The following is an 18019-nucleotide window of genomic DNA, read 5'->3' as shown; positions in this document are numbered from 1 at the left end:
CTTGAACACGGGCTCATCTGGTTTGAGCAAAGCTCACCAGCTAGGACTCAAGGTCACTGGCTCGAGCAAGGGGTTACTCGGTCTGCTGGAGGCCTGTGGTCAAGGCACATATGAGAAAGCAGTCAATGAACAACTAAGGGGTCTCAACGAAAAAAATTGATAATCCTTGCCAACATTTGGTATTAGGAGCAACGGAAACTCATTTATTACTGGAGGGTGTGTGAATGGTACCGCTTCCTTGCAGTGGGGTGTAGCAGTATTCCAGAGGGCTAAAGCTGAACATTATGCATACCGGTGATTTAACAACTCTATTCTTAGTTATCTGTGCTACAGAAACGCATCAAAAAACACAAGAATGTTCATAGCAACGTTATTTATCCAAAAAATTGTAAACAAGCCCAATAATCCAGTAACAGTAGAATGAGTGAATAAACTGGGTATATTTATACAGTGAAATACGTTACAGAAGTGAGAAAGCGAATTACCACTATATGCAACACGTAATGAATTTTGCTAACATAACGTTGGACAAAGGAAGCCAGACACCATGTATATAATGAGTACATTCAGTATTTTTAAGACATACAAAACCAGGCAAAAACCAGTGATAGAGGTCATAATAGTGTTTGCCTTGGGGAGGTGATAAAGACTGGGGTTCTAGTAATAATGTTCTTCAGTATCTTGATCTATGCAGCAGTTACATTTGTAAAAATGCATTCGACTATACATTGAAGATTTATGCATTTCACTGTATGTAATTTGTACCTCAACTTAAAAAAATAGTTGAAAGGATTACATTGTCCTAGGGTTTGCATTACTGGAGATGAAAGTAAAGCTAAATAGAGGTCCAGTTAAATAAACTACCATATTTCATTGACTCCAAAACTCCAGCAAATAAGAGATGCACTGTATTTTATGTACCGCTCGAAATAGCACTGCCAGTTAAACTATGACAGAAAATGAGCAAAAACCATCTTGAGGACTATAAGCAGTGGTATTGCAAGGTCACAAATGAGGATGTTGCTATTTGTACATTTGAAAGTCAGGGAGTTTTGTTTTGTTTTGTTTTGTATTTTTCTGAAGCTGGAAACGGGGAGAGACAGTCAGACAGACTCCTGCGTGCGCCTGGCCGGGATCCACCCAGCACGCCCACCAGGGGCGACGCTCTGCCCACCAGGGGGCAATGCTCTGCCTTTCCAGGGCGTCGCTCTGCCGCGACCAGAGCCACTCTAGCGCCTGAGGCAGAGGCCAAGGAGCCATCCCCAGCGCCCGGGCCATCTTTGCTCCAGTGGAGCCTTGGCTGCGGGAGGGGAAGAGAGAGACAGAGAGGAAGGAGGAGGGGGGGTGGAGAAGCAAATGGACGCTTCTCCTATGTGCCCTGGCCGGGAATCGAACCCGGGTCCCCCGCACACCAGGCCGACGCTCTACCGCTGAGCCAACCGGCCAGGGCCAGTCAGGGAGTTTTTAAAAGCCTGTGTCATTGATGTGTATTTTGCACCTTTTCAGGAAGCATATAAATGTTAACACTGGAGCTATTGAGGAAAACCATCCATGCACTCATTCTCTGCACGATTGGCCATTTTACAAACATGTAAATTCCTTCTTTTCAGCTATGTCCAAAGCAGCCAGGATCACCAGGCGCTTATCCTCTTCCCTCAGCCCTACTTGTCATAGCACTGTGAGTCAGCCTCCCTCTGTGATGCACACGCAGTCTCCAGGCACGCCATTACTTCTCTTGTCGTGCTCGCCTTTAATCTAAACACACACACATGCACACTGAAGCACTGCCCCTGTAGCCTCGGACTTCAGAGAGCTCCCTTTCTAAACTGGCTGGATATCTGCCGTTCATTCATTCTGGCAGGGCTGTGCAGCCTATGTTCGGGATTCCAGACTGTACTCTAAAAGGTTTGAATGAAATGGAGGTGTTGTCATCCAGAGTCAGACTCATGGCACAGCTCCAAGAAGTGCTAATCACATGATCGATGTCAGAAATTGACAAACTAAAACCTGTGGGCCAAGTCCTGCCTACCCCGTTTTTGAGAATAGTTTGCTCGGCACAAAGCTGCACCCATTTATGCAGTGTCTGGCTGCTTGCCTGCCCTGACTGCTGGCCCCTTACAGAAAGTTTGCTGAACCCTCGTTTATGTGCACGGTACCTGCCTCTCAGGGTTGGGCAGCGCACAGCCTGCTTATCCGAACAAAATGGCCCTGTTGGCGACCACATGAAGTGTGCTGTAGGATTGCTTGAGATGGCCAAAATGTTACTTTTTTTTTTTTTTTTTACAGAGACAGAGAGAGAGTCAGAGAGAGGGACAGAAAGACGGGAATGGAGAGAGATGAGAAGCATCAATCATCAGTTTTTCGTTGCGACACCTTAGTTGTTCATTGATTGCTTTCTCATATGTGCCTTGACCGCGGGCCTTCAGCAGACCCAGTAACCCCTTGCTCGAGCCAGTGACCTTGGGTCCAGCCAGGGCTTTAAATTCTGTTTTATAGTTTATAGAATATGTGCGTAAACAGAGTCTGTGCAGTAAATATTTGCAATAAGCATTCCTGGGTATTGGATTAGACTACTGATGCTTAGTATTTTTCCTACTTTCTAATTTGAAAAATCATTTTAGATTTTCCATATGTGTTTTTTTTTTAAATAAGGAACTAAAAGCAGCTGAAAATAACACCTTTGCTAGAAGCAGAAACACGTGTATGTGTGTGCAGAGGCAGAGAACATGGATTATATGCATCAATATCAGGCATCTGTGTCTCTAATTTTGCTCTGAGTGTGTGTGTGTGTGTGTGTGTGTGTGTGTGTGTGAGTGTGTGTGTGAGTGTGTGTGTGTGTGTGTGTGTGTGTGTGTGTGTGTGTGTACATGTGCCTTGAAATGTAGGTTGTTTCTGGTGGGGTTGAGGTGACTCAGGCACTCCTATTTTGAGTGACGATGGGCTGGCAGGTCTTCCTGCAGGGAGACTGCAGTGACTGAGTCATCCGTCCCTCCTTCCCCCTCCTCCTTCCCTCGGTGTCTGTGTTGTCACATGACACCTGTGTTCTGAGAGCAGGTACACCGAGTTCTCTAATCAGAGATCCTGAAACCTGGCTGATTATTCACTGTGGTCCGAGACAAAGGCTGCGCAGGTTATGTCTACATTATGTACATTTAGTCATGTTATATAGTTCATGTGATATCCACGAGTATGTGTGAACAAAGCTGTGCATGCAGGCACTTACTACCAAAGTAATATTTCATCTTATGAAGCACCTGGCTTGAGACTGATAAGGGATGAACTAAAACCAGAAGTGAATTATAGTGTATATCCGTACAATGTGTATGGAAAAATACGACCTATGGACATGGTATTTCTGGGTGGGAAGGGGGGGACTGAGAGCATGGTTGCATCTGCATTCCACACAAGTCAATGCCTGAAATTTACTCTAAGTTTTTAAATGTTGGAAGAACCACATTGTCAAGAGATTCACAAAAATGGTATAAAATTAAGCATTCACATGAGTGGTAGTCAGTGATGCTCTTGAGTGAAGAAATGCAGTCCTAGGTCAGATGTGCAGGTATGTGAATAAGGATGCACAGGAAATCTGTGGGAGCCCATTCTTCATCATATTGAGAGCGAGCATCTATAATGTATCATCTCCTGCATATTATCACTCTCCACATTCTATATTCTCCACAAGCCCATGTAACATTTCTAACATTTCTAAGCCCATGTAACAAACACACTAACATTACAGACCCCATGTTTGTGTCACACATGCATGTGCACACACACACACACACATACACACACACTGCTACTTTGAAATAATAATCCATGTGTCCAAGACAGACGTGGACGGTCATGAAAGCAGTAGTTCCCACTGTTGTGGGATAGCAGGGACTAGCGTAAACTAAGTAGCTAAGATGGAAATATTTGGAAATGCAAAAGAAGGAAGAAAAGAAGCGTGACATCTACATTATACATAAGGTGTAACACACAGTTCTGTTTAAGGGTGGCATGCATTCCAGAGTTGGGGAAGGGAAAATGATGAATCAGTCTCCATTTCATTGGCTTAATTTTCTATCTGTTTTGGATTTTCTAGATTAGCATAAGGGCATAGAGGTCCTGGGCATCAACATTTGGTGCCGTTTGATCCAAGGAAGAACAGTGCACTTCAGCCCTGCTCACAGAGCCACACCTGGACGGTCCACCTGGTGTTCAGTAAGACTTTCCCATTTTACTGCACATTTCATTTGCAATCATTTATTTCGGGTTGACATTTTGGGGTGTGTTTCATTTTGCTCCTCACTCTACAGTCACTACTTCACACTGATGTGGTGCTGGGCGGGGAGGGGAAGACATGAACCTGCACAGAGAAACGAAGAGGTGCACATCCCAGCCTGTGGCCCGTGCCTGCAGCAATCCTTAAGAGGGAATACCTCCAACCGCCATTCGAGCTTCATGAACCTCTGAACTCTAAGCTCCCACTGGCAGACATGATATTGGGCTGACACTCAGTGTCTGTAGGTCGGAGATCATCTCTGGCTTCCTTGGGTGCACAGGGTGGCACTAGCACCCCAGAAAAGAAACCCTGAAACATTCGTGTAGTGTGAGCCCCGAGGGGCACAAAAGGCCCAGGGCATCAATAGCACAAATGAGATCCCGGACATGCCCCCCACCTCCCAGCACAGGTGCTGTTTAATATGCAGTAGTAACACGTAAGGCATGGAGTTGGGCTCAGAGGCCCAGGTGGGTTGGTGAGCTCAGCCCCTGAGGAATACCGGCAGTCAACAGGGTAGGAGCCCGAGAAGGGGCAGCCAGGGAGCGAGGAGGGAACCAGGAGACACGGGGGATTAGAGCCCACGGGGAGTGTTTTTCTGTTATAGAGTTGAGACTGGTTTTGCATAGAAGGTAGCAGAAATAATTATTTTGAAATAATAATAGCAGCAGATGGGTATATCTAGTGCCTACTCTGTGCCAAGCCCCATTCTAAGTATTTGACCGATTTAATACCACAGCAAGCCCGTGGCTTAGGCTCTGCTGTTATTCCTATTTTATAGAGGAAAACTGAGGTATGGGGAGGTGAAGTCACTTGTCCAGGTCACTCAGCCAAATAAGTAAAATAACACTTAAAGGTTAATCGAGTTGATCAACATATTTATTGAATGTAAGATATTGCATTAGATCCTATGGAATATGAAAATGTGAAATTCTCTTACACAAAGGTAGATTGGAAACTTGATGATACTGAGGCTAGTTATAGTAATGCAGCAAGTATTTTAATGTGGCCTTTATCCAGTTTGGGTAGCCAGAGTTCCCCTTTCGGAATTCTGAGTTAACACTAGTCCTGTGGCTAACTGCCAGCTTTAAGCTCATGTCTCCCGGATTTTTCTCTTTCCTAACTAGGTCTCTCCCCCGAACTTAAGTCCTGTATTTTCCAGCTATCTCTCCAACATTGCCAGTTAGCTGTCGAGTCCACATCTGAAACTCACTATGGCTGGGCGAAACTGACCTCCTAACCAACCCAATCCCCCCCCAAACCCCAAATTGTTCCTCCCACAAGCCTCCCGTCTCAGGAAAGGGCAGCCGCTCCCTTCCTGCTACTTGGGCAACAGCTGTTAAAGAGTCAAGTTGAACTCCTCTTTCACACCACAGTCAGTCAGTTACCAAATACTTCCAGCTCTGTCTTTAGACTTTATCCAGAATCGAACCACTTTTCACCATCTTAGTCTGTGCTCTTGCCCAAGTCACTGACTCCCTCACCTGGATGATTACACTTACCTCTAACTAGTGTCTCTGTCCCTGCCCTGTAATCTGTTTTTCACCCAGCAGCTAGAGTGCTCTTTCCGGGACGGTATTAGTTCATGACTCCTTTCTACAAACTCTGCAGTGGCTTCTCATTTCATTCAGGGTAGAGTAAATGCTAAATCCTCTGAGTGGCCTACAAGTCCTCATGTGATTTAAGACCACTCCCTACCTCTCTGCCTCTCTGACCTCATGCCCCCACACAACCCCCTTGCTTCACTGGTCCAGCCACAATGGCCTCTTCCCTGTTATTTACAACTGCTGCTACCATTGGGGCCTTTGCACTAGTTCTTCTGTTTGCCTGGAATAGCTTGTCCCTGGCTGTCCTCATGCCTTTTCCTTCACTTTCTTCGTTTCTCAGCTCACAGGGTTTTCCGGTTGCTTTGTATAGAGAAGAGTCCCCGCCCACTGCACAGTACTGGCCTGCTCCTTTGCCCTAGTTCTCTCCATAGCGCCTACCACTACTTGGCATATATTGGCTAGTCTTTGTCATTCTACTAGAATATAAGTCCCATGAGGACAGGAATTTTTGTGTCTCGTTAACTCTTACATCCCCAGTGCCTATCACACCCAAATGCTTGGCATGAAGTTGATGTTCACGCCTAGTTGAATGAGTGAATAAAAAGTACACTAGATTTTTTTTTAAAAAAAAGATCAGCTAATATAAGAGCTAGAATTTGGGCCCCATAGAATTGATTTCTCTCTTTTTCAATAATGAAATTGTTCTAGTTTTCTTTTGTGCTACTTATGGGAGCTTTAGTACTTGTTTCTTCAGTCTGCAGAGTTTTAACTTGGGGTCCTCAGGTAGGACATAGTATGTGTCCTGCAAGATCATAATAATTATTTTCGTTTATTAGGAAATCTGCATGCCACCACTCCCCCAGTGGGGCTTTGAGAGCCCTGTCACCAGCGTCGTTTGTCCCAACTCCTCCCCCATCCTCGCATGGACTCTCAGTAGGACCGGGGCCAGTTTTGCTAGTCCACATGGTGAGTCCGTCCATGGAAATTGCTGTAGCATAAGAGTTTGACATGGCAGTAGTTTCTGTTCAATAAATATTTACTTACTGCAAAATTAGCACTCGTTTTGGGGGGAAATAGCAAGAGGAAATAATTTTTTCCTGATCACACCATGCAGAGATCTGCCAGTTTGGTCTGCTTTGGACTCTCCCTGCCCCTCGCCCTTCCTGTCATCCACCCTCTGCTGGCCTGCCTGCTCAGGTCTCTTGATCTCGCTTGCTCTCTCCCCATCTTGTCTCCCGCTTCAAACATTCCCCCCAAATTGGGACCCTACCGTATGTGCTCTTTTTTTCACTTAACTGTGTCAGCAATACCATGCTAAATCAGCACATACTGAGCTTCCTCAGGTTTTACAGCTGTGTGGCACCCATGATTTTTACTCTGTACTATTAATATTTGCAGAACCATTTCTGACAATAAAACCCCTACATTGTCATGCTAAGTGGCTTCAGAGTATTCCCTCATCTGGGTATACCATAACTTAACAGCTCTCCGATTATGTTACGTTTACAATGTTTCCAGTTTTTCACAAGTAAAAATGGTGTCGTCTCTGCTGCGTGATTATTTCCTTAGGTAAGTTCCTGGAGCTGGGATTGCTGTCCCAAAGGGTTTGAGACATTCTAAAGCTTTTGAAACATACTGCAGATGGCTCACCTATTAGTATCATACAAGAATGTGTGTTTTCCTGCATTGTTGCCAACACGGGGTGCAGTATTACGATTTTTTTAAATCTTGCTCATTTTGATAGGTAAAAAGTGGTTTCTTATTGTTTAATGTATGATTACTAGTAAAGTTCATTAGTCTCTGGTGTTTCTTTTTTTTTTAATTCTTTTTTTTTAAATTTTATTTTATTTATTCATTTCAGAGAGGAGAGAGAAATGGAAAGAGAGAGAGACAGACAGAGAGAGAAGGTGGGGAGGAGCTGGAAGCATCAACTCCCACATATGCCCCAACCAGGCAAGCCCAGGGTTTCGAACCGGCGACCCCAGCACCTCCAGGTTGATGCTTTATCCACTGCGCCACCACAGGTCAGGCTGGTGTTTCTTTTTTTATGTGTGTGTTCTTGTGTTTTTTTTTCTTATCAATTTGTAAGTCTTATAAAGACCATTTACTCTCTGACATGTGGTAGAAGTATTCTTTCAGTTTGTCATTTGATTACAAAGGGGTATAAATGTTAAAGGTGTCTGCAAGGTGAAATGAAATACTGAATTGTTATCAATAAACTAAACATTTAAGTACCAAATTATTGAGGAAGTTACTGCTTTCCGTGTGTGTGTGTGTGTGTGTGTGTGTGTGTGTGTGTGTGACAGAGAGAGGGACATACAGGAAGGGAGAGAGATGAGAAGCATCAGTTCTTCATTGCAGCACCTTAGTTCATTGATTGCTTTCTCATATGTGCCTTGACTGGGGGACTTCAGCAGACGGAGTGGCCCCTTGCTCAAGCCAGCGACCTTGGGCTCAAGCTGGTGAGCCTTGCTCAAACCAGATGAGCCTGCGCTCAAGCTGATGACCTCAGGGTTTCGAACCTGGGACCTCCGTGTCCCAGTCTGATGCTCTATCCACTACGCCACCGCTTGGTCAGGCAGGAAGTTACTGCTTTCGAAACCTGATTCTTGGGTTCATTTCTTAGTCAATGTAACCTTTTCTAAATAAAGAAAATGGAAATTTTTTCTCTCTCTGCCTCCTCTGAGTAGAATGAAAACATAATTTGTCAGGGTTAGTTTAAAAACGTGATTTCTTTCCTAACAGCTTTGAGAATTTTTTGCTTAATATTTTCAGACATATAATAGATTGTTATATGATGTAATTTTTTTGTATTACACATCTTGAAGCTTGTGTGAAGGTAAATTTTACCCTTTTCAGTCTTTTTATCTAATGTTTATATCATGTGACGTACATAAACTGCACAGTATTCAGATGTGTTATGTTAAGAAGCATCATGCTTCAGTGAAATATCTTACTGAAAGAAAAAATAAAATTATCACCCTAGAGGGTGCAAGCATTTAAATGCTGTCAATTACTTTTCAGTTATTAAAGTACAGGTTTTGAAAACCGTTTATTTACTTGTTTACAGGAACCCTGGAGCCCAGTTCTCCACACACTCTGGTGTCACCCAGTGGACGGACAGGGAACTGGCCAGGGTCTCCTCAGCTGTCTGGCCCAGGGAACTGGCCAGGGTCTCCTCAGCTGTCTGGCCCAGGGAACTGGCCAGGGTCTCCTCAGCTGTCTGGCCCAGGGAACTGGCCAGGGTCTCCTCAGCTGTCTGGCCCAGGGAACTGGCCAGGGTCTCCTCAGCTGTCTGGCCCTCACCAGCAGCACGGCTGCCTGGAATGTCAGCAGCCAAGCCATCACTACATTCTCCAGTTCCAGACGCTCCTCATTCCCCTCTAGCTGGAACAGGTGAGTGGTAACATTGTTAGGTTTGCTTTTAGTAAAACTAACCAATGGCCTATTTTATTCCATCTTCACATTTGAAAATCCTGACCTACTTGTTGAATGGGGATACTTAAACTTCAGCTTGTGTTCATTTATAATGTGAGAAAGAAATGTTTCTTCCGGAAGTTATCTGAGGTGAGACCCAGTACCTGTTATGACTACTACCTTAGCAGCAATTCTAGATTTTAAAAGATACCTACAGTTACCTGACAAGGTTATGAAAATTAACACAGAAGAGAAGAATTGTGCAAATATGTTAGTTAGCTTTTGCTACGTGACATTTAGTGGCTGAAAACAACAGTCGTTTGTTTGCTCACCATTCTGCAGCTTGGCAGTTTGGGTTGAGGCCACACTGGTGATTCTTCCAAGCCCTGCTGGGTCACTCTTGGGTTGGCTGGGGCCTGGCTGATCTAAGGTGCCCAGCCGGCACGCCTTGTCCACCTGGTGGCTGGAGAGGGAACTTCAAGAGAGTGAGTGTAGCCCTGGCCAGTTGGCTCAGTGGTAGAGCGTCGGCCTGGCGTGCGGGGGACCCGGGTTCGATTCCCGGCCAGGGCACATAGGAGAAGCGCCCATTTGCTTCTCCACCCCCCCCCCCTCCTTCCTCTCTGTCTCTCTCTTCCCCTCCCGCAGCCAAGGCTCCATTGGAGCAAAGATGGCCCGGGCGCTGGGGATGGCTCCTTGGCCTCTGCCCCAGGCTCTAGAGTGGCTCTGGTCTCGGCAGAGCGACGCCCCGGAGGGGCAGAGCATCACCCCCTGGTGGGCAGAGCATCGCCCCTGGTGGGCGTTCCGGGTGGATCCCGGTCGGGCGCATGCGGGACTCTGTCTGACTGTCTCTCCCCGTTTCCAGCTTCAGAAAAATACAAAAAAAAAAAAAAAAAAAAAAGAGAGTGAGTGGTGAGTGGAAGCCTTGGGTGGAACTGGCTGTGTATCACTTCCGCTGCATTCTCTCAGCCATGGCGAGTCACAGAGCCAACCCGGAGTCCAGGCAGAGAAGTAGACTCCAGTCCTTGAGGGGTTGCTCCAAAGTCTCATTGCAAGGGACCTGGCCACAGGGAGAGCTCTGGCCATTTTTACTAATAGAAGCTAATATGTGACTGCTACAGCACAAGGGACAACTAAAATAGTGCAGATTGCTGTAGACTATCAAAGATTTATATAAAACCAAAGCAGGCAACAATGAGGTAATAAGAATTTATAAATGAAATGACATGTTTTCCTTCTCAAAAGGTTCCCAAACAATGCCAACAAACATGCCCCCACCTCGAAAACTCCCTCAGCGCTCCTGGGCAGCCTGCACGCCCACCATCCTCACTCACAGTGCCTGGAACATTTTACCGCTGCCCTCCCCAACACCAGGCCTCGTGCCTGGCCTGGCGGGGAGTTACCTTTGTTCTCGCTTGAAAGATTCCTTGGATCGGTCATCGTGAGAAGACACCTTCAAAGAATTATTCAACAAGAAACGGTATGGGCACCTAGTGAACTAACTCATAAGTGGTGATTGTCAAAGGAAGATGCTAAGTTGCCCCTCAGAATAGGATCTGAACCAAAGTGATATTCCTACACCTCCTTTAGCCAGCTGGCTGGAATTTCACTTTGCACCAGCCCTAGCATTACAAATAGACTCCACTATTTCCTTTTCCATGCTGACGTTAACATCTTTTCCTTCATGTTATACTGTAGTTGGCCGTGCTGTGGCTAACATGGACCCGGAGCTAGGTCCGCTCAGTACCATAGGACACATACATGCGCCCGGGATCTGGCTTTGCAGAGAATAGCATAGGAATAGCTACTTGTCCTTTAGAATGCTTTTGCAGGCTGGCTGACTTTGAATGTGAGTCTCCATTGAAATAATTTATGATCACAAGGATGAAAGCTGCTTTTTAAATACATGACCTGGCCCTGGCTGGTTGGCTCGGCGGTAGAGCGTCGGCCTGGTGTGCGGGGGACCCGGGTTCGATTCCCGGCCAGGGCACATAGGAGAAGCGCCCATTTGCTTCTCCACCCCCACCCCCTCCTTCCTCTCTGTCTCTCTCTTCCCCTCCCGCAGCCAAGGCTCCATTGGAGCAAAGATGGCTCGGGCACTGGGGATGGCTCCTTGGCCTCTGCCCCAGGCGCTGGAGTGGCTCTGGTCGGGGCAGAGCGACGCCTCGGAGGGGCAGAGCATCGCCCCCTGGTGGGCAGAGCGTTGCCCCTGGTGGGCGTGCCGGGTGGATCCCGGTCGGGCGCATGCGGGATTCTGTCTGACTGTCTCTCCCCGTTTCCAGCTTCAGAAAAATACAAATAAATAAATAAATAAATAAATAAATAAATAAATAAATACATGACCTTTGAATTAATTTAAAACCTTTTTTTTTTTTTTAAGAAAAGGACTTCTCACCTATCCTGGGTACACTTAGGAGATAGTTCAGAGTTGAGAACACCCGTTCTAGAGTCCAGCTGCCTGGATTTGTGACTGGGCCACGCTACCTGCTAGTATGAGCTTGGTCATTTCCTGCCCTTTCTGATGAGATCAGGTAATAGTATCTAACTCATAACAGTTGTGGGAATTTGAGATATTTCATATAAAGCTTGTAGCATCATGTCTTGCTATTCAGGACATGTTATAATTATTATTGTTGATGTACCTATGTGTTAATGAGGTGGTATCGGAATGGTGAGTGTTGAAAATATCCACTCCATGCATGGCACCAAGCTATTCTGCAACCTTTATGTTCAGATTTGAAAAAATGTAAAAGTTTGAAAATAATTTGAATAAGTTAGCATTTAAAATGGTAATCATCAGATCTGTGATCTAGGCTCACCTCTGCACTTAAAAGCCTTGTAATTGTTCAGCTCTTTAAAAGTCATTTTGCTCATGTGCATATTCAACATATTAGGCTAGAGCAGAGGTCAGCAAACTGTGGGTCTGGATGCAAGTCCTGCCCACCACCTGTTCTTGTAAGTAAAGTTTTGTTGGGACACAGCCATACTCACTCAGTATGTATTGTGTGTGTGCTTTTAGCTACAGTGGCATCGCTGAGTGGTTGCAACAGAGATCAGATAGCCTAAAATAATTACCAATCCCTAGTCTAACAGAAGGTCCCAATCCAGATCTATTTTCTTCTAATGTGCCAGTTTTTAAAATCTTGTTACTGTGGTGGAAAATTTTTTAAGGGTTTTATTCATTGATTTTTAGAGAGAGGAGAGAGAGAGAGAATGGCAGGGGGGTTGAGGAGCAGGCAGCATCAATTCAAAGTTGCTTCTTGTATGTGCCTTGACCAGGCAAGCCCAGGGCTTCAAACTGGCAACCTCAGCGTTCCAGGTTGATGCCTTATCCACTGCGCCACCACAGGTTAGGCAATTTTGGAAAAATTTAACCATACACAAAAGTAGAGAGAATTGGACAATGAACCTCTCTGTTCTCATCACCTGTCTTCAACAGTGAACTCATACTATTATTATTTCATTTATAGTTCCTCCCAGATGTTTCACAGCAAATTCCAGACATCATTTCATCCATAAATATAATTTCTTTGTTATCAAATATGGTTGGTTTCCAAATTTCCCAACTTATCACCGCTTTTAGTTTGAATCATGACCCAAACAAGTGTTTAATTTCCTTTCAAATTATAGGTTCCCCCTCCATTTCTTCTGACAGAATTTATTTGTTGAAAGAAACCATACCATTTGTTCTGTAGCATTTCTCTCAATCTGGATTTTGCAGATTGCGTCCCCTTAGAATCATTTAACATGTTCTTATGACCCATATAGACCTATAATACGGATCGATCCTATGGATCTAACTGCTGGATTCAGGCTCCAGTTGGTTGCTGTTCTGTAAGAATATTTCCTAGGTGGTGTTACCGTTCTTTGAAGAGACACGTGGTGTTTGATTGCCTCTCTCTGTGGTGGTAGCAGTTTTGGTGCTCAGTGCTAGTTTACGTTTGTTTTGGAACAGGCATCAACTATATTGTCTTCCTTTTGAAATAGTTCTCTAGGTAACATTTCTTTTTTTTTTTTTTTTAAACCAAATTGTTCTTTTTTTTTATTTTATTTATTCATTTTTAGAGAGGAGAGAGAGAGGGAGAGAGAGAGATAGAGAGGGAGAGAGAGGAGAGAGAGACAGAGAGAGAGAAGGGGGGAGGAGCTGGAAGCATCAACTCCCATATGTGCCTTGACCAGGCAAGCCCAGGGTTTCGAACCGGCGACCTCAGCATTTCCAGGTCGACGCTTTATCCACTGCGCCACCACAGGTCAGGCTCTAGGTAACATTTCATTTTCTCTTTTTCTTACATATTGTCTTATATGCTAATTTGATGCATCTTTGTTTTGCAGCTACAGCTGAGAAATTCCAATGAACCTGGGGTGACCACGTTTAAGACAGATGCGCTGAAACGCAGAGTAGCCCTTAGTCCCAAAACCAACCAAACACTTCAGCTAAAAGTGACGCCTGAGAATGCAGGACAGTGGAAACCTGATGAACTGCAAGTGTTGGAGAAATTCTTTGAAACAAGAGTATGTGCTTATTAATGCATAATTTTAATAGAATCACCAAATCAGAAGAGTCAAGGTAGCATGAAGAGTAACTTTATTTCTCCCTGTAGGTCGCAGGACCACCATTTAAAGCCAGTACATTAATAGCCTTCACCAAAGCGTTAGGAGCTCCTCCACGCATCGTCCGAGACTGTGTGCATGTTATGAAGCTAGAGCTGGCGAGTTACAGAGAAATACAAACTTTTACAGCCGGCTCTGTTTGAGGAGATTGCAGGTGGTGGGAGCAGTGTTGATTGGTTTTACCCGTTTAGATACTTCTGTTTTTCTCTTAAATTCCTCACTTAAATTTTATATATTTTGAATAGGTAATGCAGTCCTCTTGTAGCTTTTGAATTTAGCATCGTCCCCCTCCCCACAGGCGACCTGAGTTACCAGTGGCTTGCCCCTTATGAAAGCAAATACATTTAGTACACTCTCCCTATTCCCAGATAAGGAAATAACCCTCCCACGTTTTCTTCTAATACTATATGGACTCGTTTTTTAAATTACTTATTTAAATTTTGCATCCATTTTAAATATGTTTTGGTGGTATATATGAGGCATAGATCCAGCTTTTTCAGATGCCCCTAATTGCCCTGAACAATTTATCAAAAAAAACTAAAAAGAAAAGGGGGGCCTAACCAGGCGGTGGCGCAGTAAATTGTCCGCCTGGGATGAAGAGGACCCAGGTTCAAAATCCCGAGGTTGCTGTCTTGAGCATGAGCTCACCAGCTTGAGTGCAGGGTAGCTGGCTTGAAGCCCAAGGTCGCTGGCTCGAGCAAGGGGTCACTGGCTCAGCTGCAGCCCCACGGCCAAGGCACAGATGAGAAAGCAATCAATGAACAACTAAGGTGCCGCAATGAATTGATGCTTCTCATCTCTCTCTGTTCCTGTCCCTATCTCTCTCTCTCTCTCTCTCTCTCTGTCTCTCTTTCTCTCTTGCTTCAAAAACAAAATCTATTCTGGTAGATTTTTAATTCCTCTTCTTTCTTATGAAGTATACAATTATATAGCTCAAATTCAGGTGGCAGCTGATTTTTTTTTTATTATTCATTTTAGAAAGGAGAGGGGGGGGGAAGAAAGAGAGAGAGGAGAGAGAGAAGGGGGGAGGAGCAGGAAGCATCAACTCCCATAAGTGCCTTGACCAGGCAAGCCCAGGGTTTCGAACCGGCGACCTCACCATTTCCAGGTCGACGCTTTATCCACTGTGCCACCACAGATCAGGCAGTGGCAGCTGATTTTATTTTTCCAATTTTAGTTTTTTATTTTAATGTTTTAGTATTGCTTTGGTAATTCCAAATATCTCACTTTTTTTTCAGTTGGTATTTTAATATTGGGACAGCATGGCTTCTGCTCTGAGGCTATAGGAAACATTATTATGTCAAAAAGATATCCATTTCCGTTTTTGAAGGAGTAAATATTTATGTGGCTATAAGTAGACATAATTTTAAATTATTAACACAGTTTGACTAGTTTGTGTTAGGGAAGGAGTTCGGACTGAGACTGGAAAGTCCAGATTGGCACCAATTAAGAACGACCTTGACAGGTGGGCAGAGCATCGCCCCCTGGTGGGCATGCCGGTTGGATCCTGGTCGGGCGCATGCGGGAGTCTGTCTGACTGCCTCCCCACTTCTAACTTCGGAAAAATATAAAAAAAAATAAAAATAAAGAAAAAAAAGAAAGAAAGACCTTGAATGCCAGGTGTTGATCCTTGGAGGAGGAGATAGGGGACAACACCTGTCACGGCATGTCACTGAACATCTGTGAGCTGGATTAAAGACACCCTCCAGAACATTTGGCAGTCATAGAAGGATGGACTGGGAGAGGCGGCCACTGAAAGGGACCATTAGGGGGCCGTGGGGGAAGTAACATAACCCTGAGCTTGGTGGCGTCAGTGGAAATAGAAGGGAACAGATGTCAGAGACGCAGAGGAAGCCGAAGTCGTAGGAATTCATGAAGTGAGAAGGAAGGAGGGAGAACAGAGCACATAAATCCATAGTTGACTTGTCGATTAGTAACTATGTATATGCCCTTTGAAAACATGCTAGCTGTCAACTCTATGTTCTGTTGATAATTGAGTATAAAATAAAATTCTGTCTAAATTTTCAGACCCCTAATGTTCATAAGACTTTATCTTGATTTTTTTTTCAAAACAGTTTCCTGACCAAGCAACACAGCCAAAATGGAATGTTTAGTTTTGCCTGACCATCCGCCCAGTGCTCCGCCCACTGCGCCTCCTGGGACCCCGCTGTGGGGCTGAAATCCAAAGTATGTCAGTACCGCCGGCATGTGTGTGTGAGCAGAGCTTCTGAAGAAAAAGCTCTGTGAGGATAATGCACCTTTTAGATCATTGCAGAAACTATCTGTTGCTGCCAAATATGGGCCCCGATTCCTTGTCAGTTTAGACTCCATGCAATCCAGGTTCCTTTAGTAATAACAGAAAGTTACTAAGTTAATAATCGTGTGACAGTTGCCTGTGAATCATAATATTCAGTTGTTTGTCGCTTGTCGTTCAATTTTCTTTTGCTTGCTGTATCTTAATCTGGTAGTAAATGATAGTATCTTTGATAAATTTAGTCAGGTGTTTTATTTTCTTACTGTTTTTATTCTTTTTGTGTGTGTTTTGTATCTACGGCTTCAACTAACTCAGAAAACATCGGTCCCTCCCCAAGAACCTGTTAGTATTATAGTTCCAATCATTTATGACATGGCTTCAGGTACAACCCAGCAGGCAGACATTCCCAGACAGCAGAACTCTTCCGTGGCTGCCCCCATGGTGGTCAGCGACATTCTGAAGAGGTTTGCAGAGATGAACCCACTACAACCAGGTACATGAGCAGCAGATGCGAGTAGTGCTTGTGTGTTATTAAGAGTCTTCTGAGCCCTGTCTGGTTGGCTCGGCGGTAGAGCGTTGGCCTGGCGTGCGGGGGACCCGGGTTCGATTCCCGGCCAGGGCATATAGGAGAAGCGCCCATTTGCTTCTCCACCCCCCGCTTCCTCTCTGTCTCTCTCTTCCCCTCCCGCAGCCAAGGCTCCATTGGAGCAAAGATGGCCCGGGCGCTGGGGATGGCTCCTTGGCCTCTGCCCCAGGCGCTAGAGTGGCTCTGGTCGTGGCAGAGCGACGCCCCGGAGGGGCAGAGCATCGCCCCCTGGTGGGCAGAGCGTCGCCCCTGGTGGGCGTGCCGGGTGGATCCCGGTCGGGCACATGCGGGAGTCTGTCTGACTGTCTCTCCCCGTTTCCAGCTTCAGAAAAATACAAACAAACAAACAAACAAAAAACCCCTTCTCCTGGCTCCTTCCTTCCCCGCCTCTCCCCACCCCTAGCCTGGAGCTCTGGTCGCTGTGGCCCTCTTCACGTCAGCCTGTTGCGTTCTTCCCTTCTCACCGCTTCTTTGTTTTTGTCCATGTCTCTGCTGCCTGGACTTTAGTTTTGTTAATGATTTACTATTGGGACTGACCTAGTTGCTAATGCCAGAAGCCTGTATTTATAGCACACATTACCATAAAGCCCTAGGTCAGGATGGTAGGATTTTCCGTGGCTGTGAACTCCTGCCGTACCATTGATACCTGCCACTCTGCACCTCACCACGTTGAAATGTGTGTTGGTTTCTCATAGTTCATGGTTCAATCACGAATAGAATAATATCATTCAAAGTTCTGTATCTTCTAAATGTTTTGTGAAGAATAAAATATGATACAAATGGCATCACTGCTTTTTGGGCTTCTTAGATAAGTTCAGGCGGGTGCACGTGAACCTTTCCACCAAGTGCACAGTGAAACTCTCAAAACGAGCATTTTCAAGGAAACCAGAATGTTTCTGGCAAGATAAACAAGGTCCGTTCAATACTGTCGTAGCCTACGCATAACACATAACAATTTGTTTTTTTGTTTGGTTTTTTTTTTTTTTGTATTTTTCTGAAGCTGGAAACGGGGAGAGACAGTCAGACAGACTCCCGCATGCGCCCGACCAGGATCCACCCGGCACGCCCACCAGGGGCAACACTCTGCCCACCAGGGGGCGATGCTCTGGCCCTCCGGGGCGTCGCTCTACCTCGACCAGAGCCACTCTAGCGCCTGGGGCAGAGGCCAAGGAGCCATCCCCAGCGCCCGGGCCATCTTTGCTCCAATGGAGCCTTGGCTGTGGGAGGGGAAGAGAGAGACAGAGAGGAAGGAGGGGGTTGTGGAGAAGCAAATGGGCGCTTCTCCTATGTGCCCTGGCCGGGAATCGAACCCGGGTCCCCCGTACACCAGGCCAACGCTCTAC

General features: G+C 45.4%; 1 protein-coding gene across 1 annotated transcript in view; it reads left to right on the top strand.

Moving 5' to 3' along the window:
- Positions 1 to 13979, top strand: part of MED14 (mediator complex subunit 14) — a 77861-nt gene extending 63882 nt beyond the window's left edge. The window contains 5 exon segments of the mRNA XM_066357777.1: positions 9080 to 9207; positions 10471 to 10635; positions 10638 to 10705; positions 13558 to 13737; positions 13827 to 13979. Coding sequence (XP_066213874.1) covers positions 9080 to 9207; positions 10471 to 10635; positions 10638 to 10705; positions 13558 to 13737; positions 13827 to 13979 — 694 coding nt within the window.
- The last annotated feature ends 4040 nt before the right edge of the window (positions 13980 to 18019 follow it).

This window comes from Saccopteryx leptura, chromosome X, assembly GCF_036850995.1.
Source record: "Saccopteryx leptura isolate mSacLep1 chromosome X, mSacLep1_pri_phased_curated, whole genome shotgun sequence".
NCBI classification, from domain to species: domain Eukaryota; kingdom Metazoa; phylum Chordata; class Mammalia; order Chiroptera; family Emballonuridae; genus Saccopteryx; species Saccopteryx leptura.
The sequence above is the reverse complement of the archived record's forward strand: the minus strand, read 5'-3'. Positions and strand labels throughout refer to the sequence as shown.